This window comes from Anguilla anguilla, chromosome 18 (genome assembly GCF_013347855.1).
Source record: "Anguilla anguilla isolate fAngAng1 chromosome 18, fAngAng1.pri, whole genome shotgun sequence".
NCBI lineage: Eukaryota > Metazoa > Chordata > Actinopteri > Anguilliformes > Anguillidae > Anguilla > Anguilla anguilla.
The window spans coordinates 19,871,274-19,886,376 of NC_049218.1; the positions used below are offsets into that span (position 1 = coordinate 19,871,274).

Consider the following 15,103-nt stretch of genomic DNA (forward strand, 5'->3'; position numbering starts at 1 on the left):
TGTGAGCACATGTGTGTGAGTGTGTCCTTGCGTGCGTGCGTGTGTGTGCGTGTGTGCACGAGCGTGTGTTATACAAGGGTATATCGACCTCAGTCAATTTACGGGCCAGTCAAGGACTGAGGAGAGATGATTGGATAAAATAAGTGATTGGAAAGAGCCCTTGGAACCTGTAGTCATTTTGAGTGATTAGTGACAAGTGGTGAGATTTATTAAAGATTAGATCATGAGAGGCTTTCTGAGACAGTGGGGTCCGCTGATGTCTGCTGTTATCCCTAGATCAATAAGGAGTGTGTGCGGGGCCTGTGGGCGGGGCAACAGCAGGAACTGGTCTTCCTGCGGAACCGCAACCCAGAGCGCGGAAGCATCCAGAACTCTAAGCAGGCCCTGCGCAACATGATCAACTCGTCCTGCGACCAGCCGCTGGGGTACCCCATGTATGTGTCCCCGCTCACCACGTCCTACATGGGCACCCACAAGCAGCTGACAAGCATTCTGGGAGGCCCCATCAGCCTGGAGAACATGGCCACCTGGGTGCTGTCCAAGTGGAGGCGGTGAGTGACTGGGGGAGGGGCTCGATCATCTCTGGCTCCTGGACGCACTGCTATAGAACCTTCCAAGAGTTTGAGCGTTACACTGGGGAGAGCACAGCATTCAGGCTGGCTCAGACCAGCCCACGATTGGCAGCATATGTCAGCTATTCAGTGCCATTCAGGTGACATTTAAAGCCTTCATTTGACATCAATATACTGAAACATTTGATACATGGTCCATTATATATTAATCTGGGGTATGCCACTCCACTATATTAATTTTTTGAATTAGAGAAAATTTAAGGTTTGTACTTTGCTCTTAAATTTATTTGGAGTACTTTAATTCTCATATGAGTGTGTGTGTGTGTGTGGATGCCCGCGATTGTCTGATGCTTTACCACCAGCTGTACCCTCTCACCTGTCTGTTGTAGGGTGCGGAAGGACAATCTGACCAGCTGTAACAGTGGGGTCAACATGGAGGATGTGGACTGTACAGGCGCCTCTTCCTCTCTCAGCCAGAACCAAAACTCCATCACGTCCCAGAGCCTGAGTCTCTGCCCGGCCCGGCCCAGAACCTCACAGAGCGGCAGGCAGAATGCAGCAGGTACCACTGGAACAGTTAGTTGTCAGTGATTAATGTCTGTGTCCTCAGCACGCAGATTACAGGAGCAGTCAGTGGTCAGTGATTCATGTCTGTGTCCTCAGCACACAGAGTGTACAGGAGCAGTCAGTGGTCAATGAGTACAGGAGCAGTCAGTGGTCAGTGATTCATGTCTGTGTCCTCAGTACGCAGTGAGTACAGGAGCAGTCAGTGGTCAGTGATTCATGTCTGTGTCCTCAGCGCGCAGAGAGTACAGGAGCCGGTCCGTTCAGCCTCAGCAGCAGCGGCTTCCTGTCACCAGCCAGTCTGGGCCAATCCTGGACAGCCACCAGGGGTCTAACTCTGCTCACGGCCTGGTCCAGCGCCTCTCCAACAGCCAGCTGTCCTTCAACACCTCCATCGCCTCCATCTTCTCGCAGGTCCCCCGCCTCTCCACCGGGGGGCCCCTGAGCTCACAGGCGCAGGCAGCCGGCCATCACCGCTCCAGCCAGATATCCTCCTCCAGCTCCACCCTCAGCCTGCTCTTCGGCAAGAGGAGCTTCTCCAGCGGCCTGGTCATCTCGGGGCTGTCGGCGGCCGAGGGGGGGAACACCACCGATACCCAGTCTTCCAGCAGTGTCAACATCGCTATTGGCCCTTCCTGCAGGTCTGGGAGCAGGGGGACACAGGTAGGATCACACCCGCTCCCTGGTCCTTCTTCACTAAACCTGGAGAGCATTTACCTGCACACACATCGTGAGGATTTATTCTCCTTTATCTGTCAGGACCCTCACAAAAAAGGGAAAAAAGAAAAAAGAAGTAGTATCTGATCACTGCTTGTTCATAGTGGACCGTGGAGGTCATGTGACAGAGTATCTAACATTTTCTTGTTTGTAGTGGACCTTTGAGGTATTGTGACATGGCATCTGATCTCTCCTCGTTCATAGTGGACCTCAGAGGCCTATGAAAGCCTGGATGCCACCATCTCCAATGTGGTGACTATACCCAAAGACAGCGCCCCCTCTGGTGATAAAGACTGTGTCCAGGGGACAGACAACAGCCAAGAGGATTCCACCACCTCAGCCTTCCACGAACTGCCAGAACAAAAGACTATATGAGAGCACTGACACCGTCTCTACTGGTCAGCATGCTTGCCCTGGTGCTCTGGATTTGGACACTTATGTTGCCCTTTATTCAATAGAAAAAATGAACACCTTTTTATCAAACGATCCCAGACTTTTGTTGCCCCTTGACACATACGGTTATAATATTTTGGTTTCTTTTTTCAAGAGCTAGACAGCTAGTTGCAAAAGGAGGTATCTGGGTATAAAATTACACTACAATAGCGAGCCATGTGAGAACTTAGTGCTTTTGAAGCAGCCCAAGCTGCTGATAGGTGCTCAGTTGAGAGAAGCTGTGGAATCAGGTCATCTCCAGAATGTTCCAGACACCCTGGAGCTTAGTTCCGGTAGGTGTGGCCAGTAAGTGAGGACATTGTGGTTTTCAGCACTTCAAGAATCACTCAATTGATTGTTGGTGCATGGAATACACTGTTGGTGCAGTCATATATTCGCTTTTTCACGGTGTGCCACAATTATGTGAAGTTGTTCTGGGGTTATGTCTTTAGAACATGACCCTTGCTTTTCCATTTAAAGATTAATTCCAGGTTTGGATTTTGCTGCTCAGGCAGTCAGGTTCCATACAGGCTTTCCAGTGAGAGTGTCTTAAGTTTGAATTCACTTTAGCAGTTCCTCCTTTTCAAGGACATTAAATACTATGGAGCACCAATGGGATGCTTCATGTTATTGATTGTTCAAAGAAATTGCCATTTGTTCTTACCCTAATCAGAAAGGTGTATTGTTGTGTGATTTGCCATCAGAAGGAAAAAAGTTCAATTTGCCATGATCACCTCTAATTCATGATTAAAAAAGTATCTCAAATGAACTGATCCAGCCAACCACACATTTAAAAGTGAAAATAAAACAATCTCTTAATGAACTATCTTTGTTTTATTGTTTGATTTAAAATACACTTCAAGTATTTCTACAGTGGTTTTCCACACACACACACACACACACACACACACACACACGTATACCGCATACAGATGATTAGAAAATAAGAGAATGCAGGAACAATCACAGCTGTGTCTTGCCACACCATGACAGGGAAGTGAATCTTAGTTACTGTCCTGTATCCCAATCTTCATATCCACTGAGAGCTGAGTGTCTTCACCATTAAAATAAAACGGTCATGTGACTCTATCGCAGTATTCACCGTGCTGAACATATGAATTTGAGAGGCCGTTCACTTCCTGCCTCTGGGAGGCCAGTGCATTGAACAGGGGGGTATTTTAGCAGGGAGGATGTTGGTGTTTGCCCCGTTGAAGGACTTAGTTTCACCTGCTCATCTGCTCACAATGATGATTCTCACTCCTACAAAGGATCTTTTCTTCAGCGCACAGGCCTGTATCTGATTCCTCAGGTAAGTCAGGGTTTATTTTCTTATTTTTAGGTGAGGGTGTTCATATTAATGCTTTTACACCTAATACCATTCACCTTTCACTGTCCCTTTAAATAACAGAAGCAGGCAGCTATTCCTAATGAAAAACTAACAGATGCTTTATCGACGCCAAAGCAAAATAAACAGTGATCTAATCAGCACCCAAACAGTAACATTATGTTTTCAATGTAGGATGTAGGATTTCTACAAATCTATAAAATCAGAAGAAAGATATGTACAAAAGTGGTAGGGCACAACATTAACTGTTTTTCTTTGTTCTACAGAAAGTTCTACAGAAAATAATTTCTGTGCTCATAACTACTCAAACAAATGGAACTATTTAAACACTATTTGAAAATTTTAATTTCAATTAATCAGTTTTTAGATTTCAAAGCAGAAAAGGTTTTATTAATTTAACAAACATTGAAATGCTGAATAAACTATAAGGAAAAAATATAAAAGTCTTATATTAAAGGCAACCACACTACCATTATCTCACACATTATTCTCCTTTATTCCACCAATGTTTTTGGACCACTACTCCACCCAGAGTTTTTGCACCACATACACGTGCAATATGTCATATGCATGTGTTCTCCTCCAAAGCATGCTATAATTAGCGCTTCAAAAATAGGTTTTTATCTAAAATGTCATTTTTACAGAGTAAAATAAGTACAAGTTACTGTTGCTGAATTATCTTTGACCTTTTTTAAAATTATAATTGAGCAAGAACATAAATTGGACATTCCAAATTGGAAGAATATGGGTAAAATCAATAAATAAGGGAATTGTGTTAAAATAAATATATAAATATTTTTAAAATTTTAATATTAGGAAAACACCAAGATAATATAAAAAATTGTCTATGATTTCAACTGGAAGGAGAAATTCTTTATATGGGTTCATCTCCACAGCACAGCCTAAATGATAAACTACTTATGTGCTCCCCCTTGTGGCAAAATAGCAGAATTTTTTGGTGAAAATTCTGTGGATCTCTAGCGTAGGAATGGTTACCTGGGTTCACATGAGGTAGGATTGAGCGCGCAGTCTCGTCTCTGCAGGGTCTGCTACATGCACTGAATATTAATGAGGTGCGGGGGCATTCAGGCTTATTCTACACACGCTCAGAGGCTGTGCTAATGCTACCACATCCACTGAGTGCTGAATTTCATTCCTCTTTCCCCCCCCCCCACTGCAATCACAGAATGGATCAAGAGGGTGCCTTAAAAAGGAAGCACCCCTGTGACTTTGGATGAAGCTAAAGTAGAACTCAAAAGCAGAGGTGGAAAGTCCAGGGGTCCGAAAGTAAAAGTCCTGCCATGTGATTCTTCAACCCATGAACTCAGCTGATTTCACTAAATACTTCCACCTCTCTCGCCATGCGATTGAAACAAAATACTGTGGAGAACTTTTAATTTCTGAGCAAAAAAGATCTCAGGAAGCCAGACTGGAGCATTAATACAAAAAATGAGGAATAACTACAAAGTTGTTTGTTCCAGCTGATAACAGCATACATTAAATGTGCAACACACATTAAATGTGCACATTATAGCTGATATGGTAATGCAGAATATATACATGCACCAGAGCACCGACAAATTTAATGCACCACTGATTCTGCAAATTAAAAGTCATGAAAAAGTTCACACCATGCTTATAGTGACCTGAAACTCTTATTTTCAATTAATAATTTTTCCCAGAAAAACAAGCAAAACAATACAGAGGCTAACTCTTACACTCTTCTCTGCTTGGTGTGTGTCATTTTACATGCACATATATTAGTATTTCTAATAGAATCTTTTCCATATTTGCCTTGTGAAATCCTACCCAAATCCTACCCAAAATACAAAGGTTTGTCTGGGATAAGCGTCCATGTTTAATTAGATTAATGTAATGCAATCAGACGGAATAGCCCAGTAAATACCTGCATTCCAAACACCATCCCGACATCTGTATCCTGAATAATGCACAAAACTGATTCAAACTGATAAATACATTTTAATGGAAAATGCAAAGCCCATTTTAACATCAGCGTATGAAGCTTTAACACTTACAAATTCAAACAAGCCATGTTTTTTAAAAAATACATTATTGAATGTATACATGTATTTACATATAATATCATTCAACTTCAAAATTTCACAATAAATGCCTAATAAAATGAGATTTTCTTGAATAAATAACATTTTAAATGTCTCCCAGTACAATTCTCTATTACTCATTTAGTTAATTTGTTTTTCCGTACTTAATACAATCTTATAATATTTTCAGCAGTTTGGCATTTCATCTTAATACACATGGTCGGTCTGAAGGCAGAGATACAGGAAGGACTTCCCAGGTACAGGCACTGCAGTACCTGCAGTACAGGAGTCTGCAAACAGAATCCATTTAGTAAAATGTACAGGCCTGTACAAGCCACATTTACATGTATCACATGACAAATACGCCTTTGATAATAAATATAATTTACTTGTGTCCTAGTAGCATTTACAGTGTACGGTATGAAAGCAGGAAAAGGCTGAAGGGAGGAGCTGTGCTGTTGCTGGCAGACTGTCCTCAGGTGCCCTGAGTTCCAGGCCGCCTGAGGCTGCCGTTAGTGAGCGTGCTTTATTGCACACGCTCAGTAGACGAGAGGGGGCGGGCTTCACAGCATCACAAGCTGTCCTCAGCTTCACCCGGCTCCTCCGTCCAGCTCCTCTTTAAGGTCCCGACCGCGTCTTTCACAGAGTGGTAAAAGATGCTCTTGATCTGTAACAGGAGAAAGCAGGCTTTTCATGTGATGATAAAAACCCGGTGAAAAAGAAGAGGGGAGTGTGATGGGGGGGGGGGGGGGGCTCTGAACAGCAACACCACATAGCAACACCACACAGCAGAGCAAACCCCCAACCCTGTGACTAAGTTTGATTACACTGCTATGTGATTTGAGAGGGTAGAGGGGGACGTGTTTCAATTCTCAAAGCAACATTTTCAACTGCAAATAAAAAAATAAATGAATAACCTGAGAGTGAACCTGAGACAGAATCAGGCCCTGGCTGCTTTGGGACTACACTGAACTACAGTGCTCTGCATGTGATGAGATGCACTAAAGCAGGAGCGTGTGAAGCAGGAAACCCAGCCACGCATTCCGGAGAGTTCTTTTCTGACTGCGACTGGGGTTTTTAAAAGGGGCCTGTCACGCCAACGCCTGGCACTTCTCTCGCTGCATTAATTATTCAGCGGCTGCTGCTGGCAGCCCATCTCCTCTTTACGGCATTCAACTGGCACGAAGAAAAAGATATTCCTGCATTTCATCCATGTACGGGGAGGCAAAGAACACACAGTGGAATCAGCAGGTGGGGCTGGGAATATCTGAATTCAGTCAATTCAGGGACAGGACTGAAAAATTTAATTGATTGAAAAATAATCATGTAAAATTGTGGGGATTTTAAAATTTGTGCACTGCGCTTCAGATGATAAGCTGAAACGACTCAGTGGTTTTGATGGTTCATTTCCCATTTTCTGATGAGATAGCAAGAAATCTTCATGCTCAGACGGGACTGGCTTTCGGATTCAGAGATGCACTTCTCTCCGCGCTCTTACCTGCAGTTTATCTTCATAGTTGACTTCCTGGCAGGAGGATCGGAGTTCCTGTGTTAAATGAAAGGTGTGCACCACGTGCTCGGGAGACACAAAATCATTTATCACCTGCACACAACTGTGGAGGTTTTGCACCTGTGGGAGAGAGACATCTGTTACCCCTAACATCGAGTGGATTCCCAACCTTTATACCACATATCTGTACAAAATACCAAAATACCAGAGAGAGTCGAGAGACACCCTAATTAATCAACATTTACACCAAAAGTGTAAAAGTTTTTGCATGCTTTATCAAATTAAAAAAGGCTTTTGATTCTATTTGGCAAGAGGGATTATATTATAAAATGGGGGGAGGGTTAATTGTAATATATTGTAAGGTTTATGACACAATCAAATCAATGTATGTCAATAATAATTGTGGAGTAAAAACAGGAGATAAGACATATTTCTTTGCTTCGTGTTTTCTAGGGATGCAGCTTGTCGCCAGCTTGCTTTTAATGAGATATTAATGAGTTAGTGATGCAGCTCGAACAATCTGCAATCCATGGCCTAGCCCTAAACAACAAGGAAGTTAAATTTTTGCTTTGTGCAGAGGAGCTGGTGCTGCTGTAGCCCACATAACAAGGGCTACAGCAACATCAGGATCTTTTAGAGCAATACTGTCAGAACTGGGCCCTGACAGTAATCTTAAAAAAATCTAATTTAATGATATTCCAAAAGAAACCCAAATTTCAGGAAACCAGGCCTGTGTTCACTCTGGGAAAGACCACACTAGAGCACACCCTGTTCTATGATTACCTGGGGCGCAAAATAACTGCCTCAGGGAACTCCGGTCTGATAGTGAATACACTAAAAGAAAAGGCAGGTAGAGCCTTTTATACAGTCAGAGAGACATATAGACAGACCTGGTGCAGCGCCCCAGCAGGAATCAGGACTGCGTCTCCCTGGAACTGCAGCACAGTCCAGCCCTGGACGCCCTGCTCCTCCAGCAGCCGGTCCCTCAGCCTCCTGCTCAGGTACCAGCCTGGCTCTCTGATTGGATCCTGCTCCACCAGCGCCTCGTCACCCTGCTCCCTGGCAACCTGGACAAACACCACGCAGCACTGACCACACGGCACTGACAGGCAGGAGCAGACACTGCTGTAAGAAGCCTAGAGGTTAAAACCAGCCAATTCCCCCTAGATTTTATACCAGACCGTGGGGTATATCCATGCCCTAGAACAGTGCCTCACGCAACAACCCTCTACATTTTATTATTCCATATCGCACTTACATGAAAATGCATTCTTTCTGCACAGAAACCCAACATCTTCTGACATGTTATTTTTTTGTTATTTTTAAAATATAAAATATAAAACCTATTTTATTATCTTTTTTTACAGACCTGACACATTCCCTAATTTACAACAACTGAGACGTCAGTTCTGAAAATACAGCAAGCAGAAGTGGAAGAGCAACCTTGCTGAGGAATTCTTTAATCTTGTCTGTGTCTCTGCTGGCGTAGATGTGCCAAAGAGCTCCAGGCGTTTCACTGGAGTCTTTCAGTCTCCTCTTCATTCCATCATCCAGATCCTCCTCTTCCAGCCTCTTCAGTAGACCTGTGGTCATAGAGGAACACAACTATAAACACGTCTGGTTTCCTGAGATCTGGGTTTCTTTGGGAATACACAGACACAGTCATACAGACACACATCTGCAGTCATTCAGACTTAATTTATTTGACCTTTATTTAATCCAGTAACCTTCTGAGATAAAAAAATCTCTTATCACAGCAGTTCTGACTATGACAGCAGCAGTAATAAACAGTAAACACATAGCAGTGCAGTAACATGTCCTACTGGTTTTGGACAGGGCTCCATTTCCTTTGGCCACGCCCACATAAATGAGGATGCTGACGGTGTCGGACACTTCCAGGTGGAGGCTGGCCGTTCCAAAGTCCTGCTCCTGGGATGCAACAACACCTGGGAGGGAGGGAACAGAGAGGAACTGTGTGATCCTGTCAACAGTGTCCTGGAATCAATAAATAACCCACACATGCATACACACTAGGGATGTATCTCAATCCGAATACTGTATTTGGGAAAGCACGAATAATGCGATGGAAACAGATATTTCTTCTACCCGGAGTTGCTCGTTATTATTCAAATTCGGGGGGAAAAAAAGTCAGCTCCATGTAGAGTTCTCATAGCCTCTGTCTAACGTTACATGGGCAGAGAGAGAGAGTATCTGGAACTCCGGCACATAGCAGCTGCCTCGTGACGGCGAACCTATCATAAAGCTAGCTGGCATTCAAAACCTGTTTCAGAGGGTCTTAGAAAGACGTCTAAATGCGCGACCACACCATTTAAAAAGCAAGACAGTGCTAGGGAGATGAATTTGATTGACTTATGGTTTCATGCAGTTTTATTAAATAATGTAATGACAAAAAATGTATGGTACACATGGTATAAACTAATTGTACGGTATAAAACGAAAAGGAACTATTTTTTCTTAAGAGAATCATTGTTTTCACAGAATTAACGATCAGGTGCAAATAGAACTACCAACCAGAATTTTTGCATAACGAGGGTCCAGAGTTTTGCTTGACAACGGTAAAATAATAATAAAAAGAATATTCACTTTCAGCTGATTAAATCTATAAAAATCAATATAAAAGTAACCATATAGTCATTGTTGGTAACCCGTTGTATAAGTGGAATAAACCTCTCCGGGCTGTCCCGTTATTGGAAAACCCTCTGAAACGGGTTTTGAATGCCAGCTAGCTTTACGACAGTGTGACGTCTGGGGGCTGTTCCGGCAGGCTGCGGCGGCAGCTCCCAGAATGCACGATGCGCGGACTTTTGTAAATAGTTGGTGTGGGTCTGTAAATTGTAAATACGTGTAAAAAGAGAATTTATCGTGTGTAAATATGTGTTCTTGTGCTAGCTGAATTGTGTTTGTTGCTTTTAGTTTAGTTTAAAAAAACTAGGCGTTGGAATAAATATATACATAGCTATGTGTTACCCTGAGCGAACCAGTAGATTGGTTCACCGAATTAGTGGTGTCACTATGATTGGACTGGGGAGGGGGGGTGGATTTGTTTACAGTTTAAGGGGAGACAACACCATCAAAAATGATGATTTTGGTTCCATATGCCAATTTTGATATTTTTTTATATTTTGCTTCTATAACTTCTATAGCTTCATAAAATGAACAAACTAAAGGTAAATAATTGTTATAAATAGTTAATTTAGATGATAATACAACACCATGTCAAGTACACAAAGCATAAAATGAGCTTATGATAGCATCTTTTATGATTAAATGCCTCTGCGGTTTTAAAAATGACCTGGTTGACCATATATCGTTAAAAAGCTTGTTTCCTGGAGTGTACTGCTAGAATGACCATAGGTTCAGACAGTTCATAAAACTTAGTTTAGTTACAAATAAAAGAGAGCGAGAGAGAGAGAGAGAGAGAGAGATGAAAAGTACAGTATGAGGATGTGGAAATATATTTCATAATTATTTATATGCCAATATTAAATCAATTTAATGCTTTGAAGGCACAGCAATTACATTGCCAATGAATATTAGGTTAGAAAATACAACGTTTGCCCGATTTAACGTGACTTTCGTATAAACCACGCCCACTTCCAGTCTTCTATCCGAATACAGACACACAGACAGATAATTTTGTCGGTTGAACAGATACAGATACAGATACAGATAATGACATCTCTGCATACCCCTAATACACACAGGCTCAAACAGAAACCCACACATGCATACACAGGCTCAACACACACACACCCACACATGCATACACAGGCTCAACACACACACACCCACACATACACACACACACACTCCCCTGACTCTCGTACCGTAAGCACAGCACAGCCGCGGCCCCAGGTCTGGTTGCACAAAGAAGGGGGGCAGCCGGGATGCCAGGTTGAGACTCCCCTCTGGGGCGGAGTACTCCGGCAGGGGGAGATTAGCCATGAGGTCATCGTACCTGCAGTGGGCGGAGTCACAGCAAGGTGCATTACAGCACAGCGCTGCTGTAACCACTGAACCACAAGCTCAACAACATTAAACGCCTGCGGTGAATTACCGGGAAGGCATGAGGGCCAGGAACTCCTCCCCTGAAGGCCAGTCCTTTAGCCGGGACACCGCCGCCTCGCTGCCCCTACTGCGCCGCTCTGCCGGGGAAACAGCAGGGGTGAGCTGAGCAGTCTCTGCCATACTGAGGGCGGGTTCTGCGCTAGAACCCTTTAGAACCTGCGAGACCGAACGCACTCAGGCGACTTACTCGTCAAGTCCTCGAAGCCATCCCAGAACCCCTTAACGGCAGACACGGACACGGCCGCGTCCTTGCAGTTTACGAGCTCTCCCTGGGGGTCGGCAAACTCCTGGCTGAGAGACTCAGCCGTCCACAGCCTGGCCTTCAGCTTCCTGTGGATGCCAGACACCACCACCGGCTGAGAGAGAGGAAGAGGAGGAACAGAAGCTCGACTTTAACTATGATTCAACTATGATTACAATTCCACCCCATCTCCCAATCTCGAACATGATTAAATACAGGCAAGATTCAGATGCACTTGGCTCACCATATTTTTACCATGAAATATTGCTAAACATAACTTTGATAAGAAAATCTGACATTTCTCTTGTCAAAGCGGTGAAAAAATGTACAGAGAGAAAACAGAAATGCGATGGACAATATAGCCTTCATAAGAAGACGGGGGCAAAGTCAAGAATGTCCATAAATAATCAATGTCTCTTACAACGTAAGATCACAGTCTACTTCCAACAAATACCAAATCTCTAGATGCTTTGACTGCATCTGGAGCATTAGTACGCACTACAAAGGGTTTGGATGAAAAGGGTTTGGGCGTGTGCGCAGGAATTTCAAACATGTCCCTCAAAGTGAAAGATTTCAGGGCAGTTAGGATCTCACTGCATAATTTAGATCAAAATGATGATGTCATATTAGCAGGACATCACATGCAGGCCTGCCAAACTGATAGACACAATCTGCCAGCTCACGCTCTGCCAGTCACATGACTCCACCTCCTGTTTCACAACTTTAAATGAACAAAATAAGACAGAGAGAAAGAGCGCAAACCGGGCACTGGGTGTGGGTGTGTCTCTCAGAGTGGGCGTGTCTCTCAGAGTGGGCGTGTCTCTCAAAGTGGGTGTGTCACTCAGAGTGGGTGTGTCTCTCAGAGTGGGTGTTTGTTTCTCAGAGTGGGTGTTCTTGCCGCTCTGACCTGGCCCTGCTCCCAGCTCTCCCGGAAGAGCCTGCGGTTGCCGGGGTGACGGGGGTCTCTCAGCCACAGCAGGCGTTTGTGGTAGAGCCAGGCGTGCGGGGCGTCTGTAGGGGGCGCAGTCGCGGTCTCCGCCCCGGCCTCCTCGCCCGCCTCCTGCTTGGGCCTGAGCCTGGGCTTGCCTGCCGGGATCTTGTTCTCCACCACTGAGGCGATGATGTCATGCAGGATGTTGGGCATGCTCCTGCTGCTTTTACTGGTCTGAGCGGCAAAACAGTTCACACACACGCAGGTATGAACAGCATAGCAGCTCCACCATCACTTCCAGATTTTACCTGAACTTAACCAGCTAGGCTAATGGAGAATTCAGTTATCTTTTGTGGTACTGATCTGGGGAATCAAGGTGGGTAGAGAATGCAACAGACAGCGGAGCAGACCAGGAGTAAAGGGGGTAATTAGGAGGAGAGGTACTGAGCCAGTTCAGTGGGAATCACAGCACTGGCACCTGTGGGATAATTTGGTCCACAGTGAAGACTGCCCCCTACTGGCTGAACAACATCTGCAGCACTAGCGCTGCAGCAGACAGGGGTGGAGAAGGGGGAGGGCTCTGACCTGGGTGGGGCTGCAGTACACCGGGGCGAAGGCCATGCTGGCGTCGGTGGAGCCCAGACGGAGCTTCCCGGCCGTGGTGGTGAGCAGGTCCCTGAGGGTGGAGCCCTGCTCCGTGCCGCTGGCCCCCAGGACGGAGGGCTTAGTGCTCAGAGCCTCCACCCCCTCACCCTGCTCCGCCTCTTTCACCACCACCGCCACTGGCGACTCCTTATTTTCTGCAGAAATAAGAATAATGCAGCCGGAGTCAAACAAACTTCAGCGCTGAAAGGCCAAACGGCTGCACTCTAAACTCCAGCAACCACTGTAGGCGCTAGTCAACGGTGTCCACAAACCTGGAGATCACAGCCATCCATCAAACCTGACAATCAACCCCCGTCCATCAATCACGCGCATCAATCATGTGCATCAACCCAGTCCATCAGTTAATTTTCCTCAAATCAATCTATAAACCTGATCATCAATTCTTTTTATAAACCTGTCCATCAAACATATCCATCAACCCTTTCCATCAAAGCTGTCCTGCCGCTGTTCTCCAAGCCCCGCCCCCTGCCCCACCTTTCTTTTCCTCGCGGGACTTCTGCTCAGCGAGATCGGCCAGGAAGTGCAGGGGGGACTGGGGCTCAGGCAGGACGGGCCTGCAGTCTGACTCCGCCTTCAGGGAGGGGTCCTCCTGGCCACCGTGGGGCTTGCACAGGGACATCTTATTGCTGTGGTTCAGCACATTCTGCAGCACCTGTAACAAGTCATCAATCAATCAATCATTTCTGTATAGTGCTATTTACCAACAGTCTGTCACACAGCACTTCACAATAGACAAATAATACATGATAATAATATCCTAAAAATACACAACTGAGATTTTTGGAAATCTGGAACATACAAAATTTGGGAAGGACTGGAGAATTATTCCCAAACTCAATCAAGCTCAACGCCATCCTCATCAGCACCACAAGACTTCAAAATCAACACAACAGACTCTTCAGCTTTGCACAGATGTGGAACTGAGGAGTCACGCACTGTACTAACAATCTAAGCCAGTGGGGCCCAATCATGTGACATGGAGGGCTGAGTGTGTGCAGGGTTTCATTCCAACTAATCACTACACCTGCTGATCTCACTGACACACCTTCAACCAGAGAGGAGGGAGGTACTTAGTGAAATCAGCCTCCATGGCCCATGATTGGGCACCACTGATCTAAGCTTATTGTAAGGTTTTGTCTAAGTGGCGAGTCTGCCCCCTGTAACAGTGCCTCATCTGAGACAGGGACCCGAATGCTGACCCTCTGAAGGTACCTGGGACACCCCGTTGGTGGATGGGATCTTGTTGGGTTTCCCAGAACAAGCACAGTGGGACCTAATGCCAAACTTCTCCCTGAGAGTGTGCATGGTGTTCAGCAGGTCAGCTAACACTGTGGGGGGAAAAGTGCATGTAGCACATGAGCAAGTCCTCACAAGTCACTCACACGGACTCCCTGTGAGAAACATTTAATATGACATAATGCAATTTTAACACAGAAAAGTAAATAAAGTAAATGTACTTTACAGGTACTGTGGATCAATCCAATCAAGCGCATAAGACAGGCACACTGTACATCAGTCAAAGCTGGAGTCCCTTTAAAGAATCGCTCACTCGCATATCAAACAGAGTCAGTTTTTTCTTATTCCAGTGGTCATGTTTTCGTAAGATCATAATGTGAAGTTGTTTATATAAAAAGTTACTATTTTTTAACCTTGGTCGTATAATTATTTGACATGCTTGAACTGGCAAAAAAGCACACAATCAACTGAAAGAGGGAAATTGCTCTAGAATAAATGTGAAAACTGATTATTACAGGTGAAGTTTTTTGTCCCAGGTCTCTGAGGTGTAGTGAAAGCATGTGGAGGCCAGTGAGGAGGACTCTGCAGGCAGTGCAGGGAGAGAGCGCACATCTCTACCTGTTCCAGGAATGATCTGAGTGGGCATCAGATGTTTGGGATCATGAGGCTGTCCTTTGACACACTTTAGCCAGGGGTACAGGTCTTTGTCTGAGAAACACAACAGCCACATTACACAC

General features: G+C 44.9%; 2 protein-coding genes across 5 annotated transcripts in view; one reads left to right on the top strand and one right to left on the bottom strand.

Moving 5' to 3' along the window:
• Positions 1–3,111, top strand: part of pcnx2 (pecanex 2) — a 24,913-nt gene extending 21,802 nt beyond the window's left edge. For all 4 annotated transcript variants that reach the window (XM_035400084.1, XM_035400085.1, XM_035400086.1 and 1 more), the window contains exons 31-34: positions 277–551; positions 962–1,134; positions 1,372–1,799; positions 2,058–3,111. In XM_035400084.1, the coding sequence (XP_035255975.1) occupies positions 277–551; positions 962–1,134; positions 1,372–1,799; positions 2,058–2,228 (1,047 nt within the window). In that variant the 3' untranslated portion in view covers positions 2,229–3,111. The remainder of the gene's footprint in view (positions 1–276; positions 552–961; positions 1,135–1,371; positions 1,800–2,057) is intronic.
• A 2,479-nt stretch (positions 3,112–5,590) lies between these two features.
• The window catches only part of LOC118218052 (probable JmjC domain-containing histone demethylation protein 2C), a 50,437-nt gene continuing 40,924 nt past the window's right edge, over positions 5,591–15,103 (bottom strand). The window contains exons 14-26 of the mRNA XM_035400424.1: positions 14,985–15,074; positions 14,343–14,458; positions 13,605–13,782; positions 13,050–13,264; positions 12,441–12,698; positions 11,480–11,648; positions 11,282–11,369; positions 11,052–11,182; positions 9,027–9,149; positions 8,647–8,786; positions 8,094–8,270; positions 7,192–7,323; positions 5,591–6,360 (exon numbers count right to left, since the gene is read on the bottom strand). Coding sequence (XP_035256315.1) covers positions 6,265–6,360; positions 7,192–7,323; positions 8,094–8,270; positions 8,647–8,786; positions 9,027–9,149; positions 11,052–11,182; positions 11,282–11,369; positions 11,480–11,648; positions 12,441–12,698; positions 13,050–13,264; positions 13,605–13,782; positions 14,343–14,458; positions 14,985–15,074 — 1,913 coding nt within the window. The 3' untranslated portion in view covers positions 5,591–6,264. The remainder of the gene's footprint in view (positions 6,361–7,191; positions 7,324–8,093; positions 8,271–8,646; positions 8,787–9,026; positions 9,150–11,051; positions 11,183–11,281; positions 11,370–11,479; positions 11,649–12,440; positions 12,699–13,049; positions 13,265–13,604; positions 13,783–14,342; positions 14,459–14,984; positions 15,075–15,103) is intronic.